This window comes from Pipra filicauda, unplaced genomic scaffold (genome assembly GCF_003945595.2).
Source record: "Pipra filicauda isolate LSUMZ 115617 unplaced genomic scaffold, ASM394559v2 scaffold244_size1468961_pilon, whole genome shotgun sequence".
NCBI classification, from domain to species: Eukaryota; Metazoa; Chordata; class Aves; order Passeriformes; family Pipridae; genus Pipra; species Pipra filicauda.
The window spans coordinates 463,686-476,683 of NW_024104359.1; the positions used below are offsets into that span (position 1 = coordinate 463,686).

The 12,998-nt window shown below is 49.0% G+C and overlaps 1 protein-coding gene across 1 annotated transcript in view; it reads left to right on the forward strand.

The window, feature by feature from the left end:
* The window catches only part of MECOM (MDS1 and EVI1 complex locus), a 333,598-nt gene that overhangs the window by 274,282 nt on the left and 46,318 nt on the right, over nucleotides 1–12,998 (forward strand). Inside the window, exon 3 of the mRNA XM_027733289.2 lies at nucleotides 12,831–12,965. Coding sequence (XP_027589090.1) covers nucleotides 12,831–12,965 — 135 coding nt within the window. The remainder of the gene's footprint in view (nucleotides 1–12,830; nucleotides 12,966–12,998) is intronic.

A 12,998-nucleotide genomic window follows, 5' to 3' on the forward strand; every position in this document is an offset into this window, starting at 1 on the left:
TCTATACACACAAAATTTCTTGGGATGTGACCAAGCATGTGCCCACTGACACTGGGTGAAAAAAGGGGTGCTTCTGGTGGGACACTCCTCGAGTACCCTGGAAGTGTCAGGAAGCTTGGAAGCAAAGGTACAGAGAAGAGCTTGATGAATAAGATGATGTGAAACTGAATCACTGCACAGAGATGAATCAAAATTATAAAATCAATAGGTATCGATCTATATATATCACACAAATAACTGTGCCTGAAGAGGTGCCCAGATTTAACATGCTGATTATACGGCAGTCAGTGGAAATAACTTGAGATCTGAAGAGCTATTATGTTTTAGTTGTTCAGTGCTGCAGCTGAAGCTGATAATATCTTAGTTGAAATCTCTTTTAAATTTTTTCCTGCTTGAAGTTCTTGGTAACAAGTATATTTAATCAACAAACCAGAACCGAAGAACAGATTTTTGGCTTACAAAATACTCTTGAGCCATCTAAAGCTGGAGTCCAAACACTACAAATTCTTCTAAAAATATACTCCTTTCATTTTAACTTCCATTTGCTTTTACTACTGGCCTCACTCACGCAAGCCAAGGTCACTGCTCTTCAGATGTGTCTGCTGCCCACTTGGCTACTGACAGGAGTTGCAATGAATCACATGGAACAGCATCATCCGTGGTCACCAAACCCTCTGTGTGGCTGATTGGAAATCAGGTCAACAAGGTCTTTGTTATATCCTTTTCACATAAACCCCATTTATGTCTTATTCTTTGTGTACCCCTTAAACTGGTGGAGCTGCACCAGCTGCAGGATTTACTGGAGTTTTAGGGGTTTTGGTCAGTCTTTGAATTGGGAGTTGATCTTTCCCCTCAGTAGATGTGTTAAGGAAGGAAGGATGTGCTTAACTCAGTGTGGTGAGTAGCTGTCACTATTATTGCTTCCAGGTTCTCATGGTGTTCTTTGTCCCCAGATTTTGCTTCCTAAACTCAGAGTAAACACAAACCTAACAGATATGTAAAAAGGCTTCAGATCAGTTACTTGTCATACGTGGGCAATCACAGTTTGAAATCGCTGCAGAATTACTTCCCATCTTTATTCATGGATTGATAATGTTCATTTTCCTTTGCTGGATTAGATTTGCTGAGTAGATTTCCGGGCATATAAATGATATTTCAGAATGAAACCCTCACATTTTATAAATCATTCAAGCCAATTCAGTTTCTTCTTTCTGTATAAGTATTTCCTGGTCCACAACAGCCTTGATCTAAACCTACTGTTTTCTATTTGAGACAAAATTCATGGATTGACTTAGAGAATGAAATAAGAATTAAGTAATTCCTTAAGAATGAGCACTCATAACTCCTACTTTCATCTTTTATAGCATTGTTAAATGCACCACAAGGGAAAATTTTGGTCACTCATATTGAGACAGATATTTGTACTTTATCGCCCAAGCTGACAGATGTCCTTCATGCAACACACAACTGGTTTGAGCTTCTCTTCACAGTGCCTGGCAGGACACCTTCTGGCTCCAGTTTGTTTCTGGAGGTGTCAAAAATATAAAATTAAAATGATAGAGTGCACAAATGTAACATTAAAATGCTAGAGTGGATAAATGTCTGGCATATCCAGCCACTCTTGCAGGTTACCAGGGGCACCATACTTTGGTTGATCCAGAGCTTTCCAGGCTGCAGCACTGTGGCCAGCCCCCCAGTCCTGGAGCTGAAAGCAATGGAGGGATCTAGGACTGGCTTTCATCTGGAGCTGGAGCAGCTCATCCATCTACAGCCCTTGGGCACCCTGGGTCTGGTCTGAGAGTCCTGTTCAATTCCAGGACTACACAGTAATTTTGGGTGGAAATGGTACTCTGTATGGGCTTGATCAATACTTCTGGCCACCAGTTCAGCTCCAAGGTAGCCAACTGTCTTATGTCAGTGCTGTCTTCAGGACTCGGAGTTGCTGATGCTTTCCTGAGGAATATGTGACCACCCTTCCAGGCACTGATCTCACCATAACTCCTTGACAAGCCCACAGAGATGACCACCTTCCTCAGTCAATACATATACATCCTATGACATCTCTTTAACCTCAGTGGATCTCCTGCTTTGCCCCACGTGAGAATTCCAGCATAGGGAAGACTGGGGAAAGAAATGACCTTTAGTGCCATGCTTACCATACTGGATTCTCAGCAACACAGATCATACAGTCTCTGAAATTCTTTCTGGTGGAAAAATATCTGTTCTCAACACATTGCTTTATTCTGCTTCTATGGACCCAAAAAGTTGCAACCTACCCCGAGCACGTGCCCATTCCCTGCTGCTTTTTGCAGTCACTTACTGAGGTTTAGCAGCAGATGATGGGGTGGTTGGGGCACTCTCTCCCCCCTCTGTCTGGTGGGGACTGTGATCCATCTTATGTTCAGCACTTGCATGATTGCTGGAGGACTCCTAGCAACAAGACTTGACATCATGAACTCTGTTTCACATTTCTGCCACAAAAGTCAAAGGCAGAGTTTGACATATCCTCCCCAAAACTGTTTCTACAGGAGGAGCTTTCAGTTATGGCACCAATCAGCGCAACGTGCTTATGTTTAAAGACCTGTTCCAAAGTATCAGCTGCTCATTCACAAAGCTAAAATATTTTCCTAGCTTAAAAAGGGAGATAAAGTAGAATGTCTGCTACAGATGAGCCATATTAAAGCCTACAGAACTGTTTTTACTGGCAGAGACCAAGCAGACTCCCACTATTTATTCATGGGAAGCCGTGAGCACCAGCGGGCAGATAGGTGCTTCTGTTCATTGCAGTCAAAGGAAAGGAGTAAAAAAGCAACTTCTTCAGTGAGTGAAAGTTATGGGAAAATATTGCATGAGGTTCTGCCACTGATTTTCTCCATGAGCAGAACTCCGTATTCCATCTGTGAAAATAAGATGATAATCTTCCCATCTGGCACACCTTTTATCCCGTCCATGCCAACAGTAAGCTTTTCAGGGCAGAGTTTCGTATTTATTATTTTTCTACCCACAAAGGGTCCCAGTTTCCACTGGGGCCTCTAGGTGCTGCTGTGATGTTAATAATACTAATAATTCTGCTAGTGGCAAATTTACCCCGACATCTTAGGTTTAAATAAGTTATATGGAAAAATGGTTATAAACCAGCTTCCATCCTCCTTCACATTGTGCAGGTCATTTTGCATCTGCAAAACTCAGTTTGTGGATTGATATGCATCTTATATGTTGTATCTCGGGAATGTTTTCTCTATGAATCTCAGACAAAATCTGCAGCATGACTTGTGGATAAAAAAACCACAGAAAAAAATGCCTGAAGCTGTACCACTCACCTCCCTCCTCCTTCGCATGCACACATGCCCAACTGCTTTTTTTTTCCTTTCCCCCTTTGTTTTATCAGTATGGTGCTAAATTACCAAGTTTGAAATTTCTTCAGCAAATAAGGGATGCATGCCAGAACACAAGTGCCCCGAGGGATCTAAGTCTTAGGGGAAAAAGCCCTTAATCTCCAAGTTTATAGGTAGCAGCACTTTCCTGAAACTGGAAAATGTTCAACTCATTTATGAAGGAAATCTGCCACAAGGATACGGTGATGTTCACAGCTATTTCATTAATAACTCATTGTGATCCATGGGTTATAGGACAGGTTTATTTGGACACCTGCATCAAATATATTCTCACCCCCCTCCCTGCCCCAAATTTTCCCGATGAGCAAAAATCTCTTTAGTGCAAGCCAGGTAGCTCTGGGAGTAAGGTTTTTCAAAATGAATCAGGCACCTTTAGCCATGTGTGACTAATTTATGTGGAGCAGCACTTCACATGCACACCCAGGTGGGCTGCTGTGCACGCACGAGGCTAGTTAAGCATTTACAGCTCAGGACCCTGGTTTGCACACCCAGGGTGGGGGCACATGAAGAGCTCTGCCTGCCTGTGGTGGGGAGCCTGACCCACTCACATGGCACCCATGGTCCAAATACTTTATGACTTAATCCCAGGGTACAGGATAAGGATCAACTTTGCATGTTCCTCCACTGGCTGAATAAATTAACATTCCTGAATTTGAGTCCTCGGATTTATCTACCAAGCATGACTTGAACTGTTGATGGGGATTTTAACAAAGAATTCTTCCTCTCCTACCCATATGTAAATAATATCTAACACTACTGTCAGGGTTTGGCAGGGCAGCGATGTTTTGGAGGTAATGTGGATCCTCAGCCTGCTTTTAGCAGGGCATCTCTCTACTTGCAGGCAAGTGCCTTGCAATAGGAGGAGGATTAATCATCACTATTAGAGCCCTCGCTTTCCTCTGCAACCTTCTCTTCCCAGGGATGATGAGTTAATTCAGCTGGAACAATGTTAGTTCATCAAGTTTTGTGGTTTATCTGAAAATCGAATGGCAGTAATTTCATATGGCAACTGACTTAATGCCCATTTAGTTCAGGTTTTAGACAACTCTGGTCGATGAACACAATGGGTTTAATAAGAAACATAGGAGGGATGAAACTGTAACACCAATACTTTCAGGCAGGTTTTCTTCCCGGCTGCAGAGCTGGTTATGTTGGCTGTCTGCACATGTGTTTCTGCATGTAGGATGTGTATCCTCCTCTCTGAACCTCCCCTAGAACCATCCACACATGTAATGTTTAAAATAGCAAATGCAAACCTGAAAATTTTAAAATGAGTGTTTGACATTTTATTGGGTGATAAATTGCTTCTTACTCTTATAAAGTCCACAGGTGTTTATGCCCACTCTTGTACGCCTAGTTAAAACTTTGGCTACAATAGGAATGCTTTGAAAATAGCCAGTCACTCCTAAAATTGATTATTAAAATAGAATTACCTGTTATGCATCACATTATTCTAGTTGTGTAAAGTTCTGTTGCTTAACCATTTCAATCTCTATTGTCCTGGAGTTTTCCCCGATTCTGTATTTTCTTTTCCACCCTTTTGGTTTGTAAATTCTGTTGTCAGATTCTGGATAGTGCCTAGACTCAAATGGCTCCCCAGGACTTGCTGCCACACACCTTCCTTCCGTGGGTCTTCCCATGCCATGAGAGCTCTGGGGCTAGAAGAAGTCTTCCAAAGCAGACCATCAGATTTTTTGTCAAATGAGAAGACTTGAAAATTAAAAATTTGGAAGAAATGGAGAATTAATGGAACCTTGTTGAATTCTTATGCACATACATACAAAGGAAGTCTGCAAAATCCTTACACTGTGCTTCCTATTTTGTGGATATCGTGCCTTCTCAGGGTGTGTTTTTTAGGGATCTTCCATTTTTAGAGCAGCCTATGCAAAATGTGGTGTTTTCAGGCAGAGAAGTAGTGGCTACATCATGTGGGGGCCTCTGTCTGCTCCATGGGTCCCACTGCTCCATCTCAAGATGAGCAAATCGTGGGAAGCAGGAAGGAGTATAAACCTGAGAGGTTTACTCAGTTGTATTTCAGCAAGGATGAATGATAAGTGATTAAAAAAAAAAAAAATCAGGTGGTTTTTTTAGTCATGTTGGTAGTATCTAGAGAGCCAAGCTCAAGCTCTTACTCTTTGGGTGGTTAAAAAAGAAAAGAGCCTTCCAGGCTGCCATGTACATAGGGGGAAGATGCAGAATAAGGGCACTGCCAATGGAGTTTCCCAGATTCTCCAGGATTTTGGCTTCTTTTGAAAACATGAGAAAGGTGAAGCACAGAAAAGCACAACTTCTGGCTGGCCAGGAGGCCAACACCCACATCAGTCAGCTGCAGCCTCACAGTGCCCTGTCTCTAGTAGGTGCTAAGACAAGCTGGCTAATGTAGGTTTCTCCCCTGACTTTTATTGTAGCCAAACTCGTGCCAAACATGCCCAGTGGGGACTGTCTCACCCTGCAGGTACAGAAACCCTGAGTGTGAGAAGGGCCCAGGCTGGATTTGGAGGCTTCCAGACTCTTCTGTAATGGAAGTAATGAATGCTGCAAAGGAAAACAGCAACAGTCCTCAGCATCCGGCGCCAGAACACGCGCCTTGGCAGGGAAACCTGAGGGAAGGTTTGGAGGAGGAAAACGAGATTTTTTCCCATTGCAAGGAGGATGGTCACAGCAGGGGGTGGATAAGCAGCACTGCATCCCTCAGCATCAAATTTTGGGGTGTGCTGCGAGTGCCATGGTTTATTTGCAGTAAGGCAAACATCTTGTCCTGCTGCAAGGAAGGGCAGTTTCTGCAGGGTTTCCTCCCCAAGGCAGGAGCAAAATCACCCAGGCAGTTGGATACTAGTCAGTGAATCATTTTTACATCTTCCTTATCGATGGAGAGGGTAAATCTTCTGCAATTTGCCTTCTCCTAGTGTGCAGTAACACCCAAGGTCCAAAAAGATTCAGGCTTGAACCCCAGCAGCACAGCTCAGCGTCTGCCAGAAAACTCCCTCCCACCAGGCAGCCCCTGCTCAGGAAGTTTCCCCTCATCCATCAGCCGTGACCCACACCCCCACAGGGAGACTTGGACCACTGGGATGGGATGGAGCCACTGGCACACATGGCTGCAGGACAAGAGGGCAGCAGGTCTGCTGGGATCACACACACCAGGACAATGGGAGATGAGAAGGTGGGGTTGGGCTGTCAAGCTCAGATTGGGGTACAAAGGAATATGCTATTTTAAAGCCTAGATTTTAATAGGAGAGAGAAAGTGGAGCCTTTCTGCTCAGTACTTGGGTAGTTGTTTGGCTTGTGCCATAGAAGCATTGTGCTGTTACAGACCATAAGAGGGGGTGCAAGTTGCAGCAGTGCCTGTGGGAGTGCAGGGGTGGCTTCACCCACACCTGGACCCCAACAGTGCTGGAGCATCACTCATGTGTGCCATGGCACCATGAATTCCCTGTAGATTGTGCTGTGCTGGGGGGACTCATGCAGCAGTCAGAGAGTGAACCTAAACACCCGGTGCCTCTTTGTATGGCTGGGAGCTGTGTGTGCTCCACAGCTCCCCGAGCACACCTCTGTTCCCACAGGAATCACAGAGGCCCTTTAACTTTTTTTACCGCCTGCACATGCACCCCTCTAACTTTTTTGCAAGGATTTGGGGTTTATTTTTTTTCTCCTGAAGGCAGTCGGTATTTTCAGCAGGGAGGGTGTGTGTTTTTCTGCATGTTCCTCATTTCACACTGGGTAATGCCCCTTGTACCTGCCTATGAGGGGGGGATAGTTATGGGGCTCCCTGACTCAGCTGGAGGTTCTGGGCTTCGCTGCCAAAAGCGGACCACCTCTGCTGGTGGGGAGAACCCCAAGGACCCCCAGAACCCTGTGCTGCCTTGGGGAAAGGGGTTCTGGGCGCAGGAAAGCGCTGATCCCCCTGCATCCCACAGCCGGGCTGGGGGGAGGAAACCCACCCTCCAGCAGTGCCGGCAAAGCCAGCCTGACCCGAGCAAATGAAAATAATCAAAAGTAATTAGAAGCGTGCTGGACTGCTCCTCGGAGATCTGTGCGAGAGAATAAACATGCCGGAGCCCTCCGAGCCACTGCAAAGGCCCATGTCTGAGCTGTTAGGTGCCCTGACCTTGTCCACATAAAGACGTGATTTATGAAGTGCAGGGCACAGCAGCAGGGCTTCTGTCTTCTCCAGGAGAACCAAATTACTGAGGTGGAGATTAACATGCTTTCAGTTGGGCCCATTTCCAGACCAAGGGAAATTTTTTATTTACATTTTTTTACCTTTAATTTTCCCCTCCTCTCCCTCACGTGAAAACCGCCTTTTGGCTGGGAAGGATGAGCCCAGCAGCGTGTGAGGGCAGGAGGGGCAGCAGGGACAGGGCACCAACGTGAGGGGCATCACGATGCCCACCCCACTCCTTCATCAAGGGCTGGAAGTGATGCAAATCTTCCCCCTGAAATCGGCAGCAACACTTGTGGTTTCGCTTGATTTTATTTTTTTTTCCCCTAAGTTGACATCCACAACATGGGGTGGAGGAATTGACGTGCAGAAACTGTGTTGCCTTTTCTGCTTGTCCTTGTTTCCCAGGTCTGTCCTGGAGCCTTTGGATATGTCAGAAGGCTGTTGTTTTCTGCGTTTGCTTTGCTTTGCTTTTCCTTTCCCTTTCTCTCTCCCTGTTTGATGCACTCACACGGTATTTCAAACACTCCCTGCAGCGTTAGTCAGGATGCTCAATGTTGTATTTAGTCACCTTGAGAAATACAACATTAAACCCCACTTAAAAAGGCGGTTGTGAAGTGGCTTGTCTATAAACATAAGGATAATATTAAGCCTAATATGAACATTTATGGTATTTAAAAAATCACCAGCGACTTGTCTGATTTTTCCCCATTGTCCTCGGCAGCATTTGGCCCCAGGAAGCCCATTAAATGTGGACAGTGCCGTTATTTCATCTGGCTGTGGCCGAGCTGCTTTGCTTTGCTTTAATGATGTGCTGGAATGCACGATGCCCATAGGGTCTCCATTAGGAGAACTTTTACTTCTGGGACGACCATGAAGTTAAAGGCTTAAAAGAGGCATCAGTTTACAGCCTGGTGGGGATTACTAGCAGACTGGAGTACTAACTCCTGACTGCTCCACTAATAGAGCGACTTGTTTTAAATAAACAATTGCCAAAGGGACCCCGTGGAAATATTCGGGCCTCTTGAAGCGCCCACCGAACCGAGGGGAAAGACGACGGAGATGTTTAAAAGGTTGAAACGAGAAAAAAGAAATGCATCGAGGTGTGTTGATGTGTGTATCCACTTCCCCGCACCGGGATGTTGGAGGTCCCGACCGGCGGCGGGGCCAGGCTGACCCCCTGCACCTCCCCAGCCGCCAACCCTCCAGCTGGGGGGCTTGTGCCTTTTTCCCCCTTCTCCTCCTCCTCCTCCTCCTCCTCCTCGGGCCGTGCTCCCCTCCACCCGGCTGGAGGGAGCCGCTGGGAGTGCTGCATGAAGGGGAATTACTAAAAATGGGGGGTTTCCCCCCAAAAAGCGGGTTTTCCCCGGCGGCGATCGCCACCCAGCGGCGGCGGAGCCCCGGTGCGGAGCAGCCCCGCTCCGCCGGTACCGGGAGCCCCTTTTGTTTATCCACCCGCGTTTCCTCCCTTTGTGGCACAGCGGAGGAGAGGGGGGGGAGTGGGGGGGTGTCTCCGGCTCCTATCGGGGGCTCTGATCAGGCCGATGGGCTCGAGCAATCAGTTTCCCAGATTACTTGTATTTAATACACAATGCATCATAAAGCAAATCCCTCATCCTGACAGGGAGAAAATAGAACAGCTCATAGCGCGAGCCGGGCCAATTTATGGCTAAATTAAAAAAAAAAAAAAAAAAAAAGAGAAAAAGAAAAAGAAAAAAAAAAAAAGAGAGAGAGAGGGAGAAAAAAATAAGAAAGAAAAAAATCCCCAACAATGGTGAGCGGAGGGAGGGCAGGAACCCACGGCCCCGCACACCGGGCAGGCGCCGGTTCCCAGGCCCGGGCGCTCTGGGTTTTTTGAGGTTATTGACAAAGGATTTTTTTTTCTATAATTTTTTTTTTCCTGTCCTACCTACTACCACTGAGGTTTTTTTTTTTCCCCCTCGTCTCTCTCCCCTCGGACAATAGCCATTATCTGAGCTAACAGGTCAATGTCACAGATAACGGGCCGCTGAGACAAATCCATCAGCATCTCCTGTCACCCGGCTTCTCGCCCTCTCCCCGTGTTCCTTCCCCAGCCCCTTTCGGCCCCCGGGGAAGAAAAATCCACTTTCAGTCTGAAAAATATATATGCACTTAAAAAAAAAAAAAAAAAGTGGGTGGCACTTCTGGATGGTGCAATAAAAGATACAACTCAGCACTCTTAGTGTTTTTTTTTTCTTGCCCTCTTCCCAAAACACACAAATGTACGTGGATCTCGCCGTAGTGAGAGCTGTTCCAAACTTTGCGGATGTTTGCGGTTTTGCGCGATTTCGGGTCCATTTGCGGAGCCCGGAGGCCCCCGCACCGGGGGCTGCGCTGCCGCGGGGCTGGGAGCGGGAGCGGGCCCGGCCCCACCGCCCCCGCCGGCAGGTAGAGCCCGGCCTCCCGCCGCTCCATTCATGGGATTCGTTACCAAAGAAAAAAAAGGGGGAAAAAAAAAAAAAGGAATCGTTTAGGAAGCGCCGGCAAACGTGGAGGTGGTTCCGCGGCACCAAACGGGGGGGTCGTCGGGAAAATTGGCCGGTAAAAAAAAAAAAAAGTTGCATTTCATTAAAAATTGTTATTAATAACCAGAGTGACGCGATGACGGGAACAACTCGGGTTAACGCGCCGGCTCCCGGAGCGCCGGGAGAAGCCGTCGGGGCGAGCGCGGCGCGGCTCCCGCTCGGGGCTGCGGGGGCGAGCGGCGAATAAATAGAGGCGAGCGGGGCGAGGGCCCCGGGGCATCGCGCACCGCCGGCCCCGGGCGGGGGATGCGGCCGGGGGGGGTTTGCGGGGGCCGCCCCCGCGGAGGGGCCGCTCCGCCGCGACCTGGCGGTGACCCCCGGCCGCGGGGCCGCTGTCGCTTTAAGCGCGCCGGGAGCGCCGCCGCCGCCCGGGCCGGGGGGGCCGAGCAGGAGGGGGGGAAAGGCGGCCGGAGCGGCCGGGGCTGCCCCGCTTTAAAGAGACAGTGCCCGGAGGGGGAGCGGCGGGCGGGCACGGCCCGACGGGGTGGGCGGGGAGGGGGGGCGGGCAGGGCCGCGCCGGGCCGGGCCGGGCCGGGCGCTGCCCGGGGGTGCGGCGGGGAAGCAGCGCCGCGGGCAGGCTGCGGGGGTGGGGAGGGGGAGAGCTGCCCGCCCGCCCTCCCACGCGCACTCACTTTTCTCCCATCCCCGGCGGAGAAGTGAAAGAAGTTTGTTTTGTTGAGCGGTGCGCGGTGGGGTTTGTTGTTGTTGTTTTTCTTTTTCTTTTTTTTTTTTTTCTTTTTTTCCCCCCTCCCTGAAGAGGCTTGTGTGAGGGTTTGGGGTGCTTTCTTTTTTTTTTTTTTCCCCCTTCCTCCCCCTTCCTCGAAAACTTTCTCCGCACACCACCCCCCCAAAGCCAACCGATAAGACCAGGAGGGGCCGAAAGGGGACGGTGATGGCGAACCGGCAGGAACCCGCCGAGCCCCGCCGCCGCTGAGCCCTCCGGGGCCGGCAGCCCCCGCCCCGGCCCCGCCGCCCCCCGCACATGGTGGAGCGCCCCGCGCCGCGCCCGCCGCTGCCCCGGACACCGACGGCCGCGGCCTCCGCCCGCCTTTAGCGCCGAGATGTTGCTTCCAGCCGCCTGAAGGATATTTGTCCCTCTCCCCCCTCCCTGCCCCCGCGGGCTCCCGGCGACAGAAGGTAAGAGCGGCGAGCGCGGCGGTGGCGCTGCCCCGGCCCCGCGGGACGGGGCCGCCTTGCCCCGTCGGTGCCGCCCGGCCCGGGGCAGACCCTTCTCCGCCGGCCCGGGGAGAGGGGGTGAGCCGCCCTCCCCTCCTCGCGGGTTGCTTTGAAAGGGAAAAATGAAATGTTCCCCCTTCCAAAAACGAGCCGGAGGTGCGGGCGGCGGGGCAGCGCGCGCGCCCGCGGGGACCGAGCGCGCCTCGTTGGGGCGCGGGATTTGGGGGGCTGCGGGGTTAAGGTTTTCCCCCTTCGTTTGCCGGGGGCGAGAGGAGACACTCGGGTGCCGCGCGGCGATGCTCGGCAGCCCCGGGGGGCTGCGCGCACCCACCGCACCCCCACCTCACGGACGGGCCCGATCCCGAGCATCCCGATCATCCCGATCCCGGTCCCCGGGGGGGCGGCGGGGGGCCGTGACCCGGGCAGCCCCCGCCGTCCCTGCGCTGTCCCGGGCTGGCTCCGCGGGCACAGCGCGTTTAGTGCCCGGTCGTGAGCCCGGGGCAGGAACTTCCGTGGGCTCCCGGTGACCGAGCACCGGCAGCGCCCGCTCCGGCCGCGGGTCCAGGCGCTTCCCGGCGGGGCACAGCCTCCCTCTCCTTTCGCTTTTCGTTTGGGGCGTTTTAAGGTTGTTTCCTTTTATTTTCCTAATAAAACGGGATGGCTGATGCCCGTACCAACCCGGTGAAGTTACAGTTTAGCAGTGAGCTCCCTGGGATGCGCTGGGAAGTTTGGGATAGGCCGATGGTAAAGATTGCAAATAATGATATTCAACCCGCTGTAACGATTAGTAATTTGTCATAATATTAGAATAGAACATCCTCTTTAGGTTGTCTACGAGCAGTCTCATTATATTTGTTTATTGTCTGCATAATTTGAACCATTTATTGGTGTGTATTGAATTCTGCCATGGTTTGCATGAGTGTTTACATTGTTTTTCATTTATTCTCTTTTATTTTGACAGAAGGAGTTTTGTTATTTGCTTCAATTAGGGGGAGGGATTTAAGTGTTGCACAGGACTGTTCGGGAAGTGTAATATTAAAACAAGATAAATAACTCTGCCTACCAAATAAAGTTTGGTTCAGAGCAACAAATCCGAAAATTCTAAATGGGAGCTGCAAACAACGTAAATTCTGAAACAAAACAGAAACCTCAAATGAAACCAACACCATCTATTTTAATAATTTTTGTTATATTCCTGGCAGAATCCGATTTAATTATAATTTCAAATGTAGTCATTGATGAATGCATAGAAAATCAGATCCATCTTAAATAACATAGTGTTTCATAGCAATAATTAGACATCTCAATTACTTGTATATGTTTGTCAAGATATTTTTCAGAACGTTTATTGTGCTTTTATAGTTATATGTGTATTCTGATAATTCCTAAAAACAGATCTCACCAGGGAAACATATTTCTGAATAAGCACACCTATATTATTATTATTTTTATTATTGTCCATTTGTTTATCTGGAAACCTGTGATTTATCTTTTAATTAGTACACCCAGCCAGCAACAGAAAGATTTACTCTTTCATATTCTTCTTTTTAGATCTTGGATGAGTTTTGCAATGTGAAGTTCTGCATAGATGCCAGTCAACCAGATGTAGGAAACTGGCTCAAATATATCAAGTTTGCTGGATGCTACAATCAGCACAACCTTGTTGCATGTCAAATAGGTGATCAGGTACGTGGTCTTCACTTTCTGGGCTTATTTTTT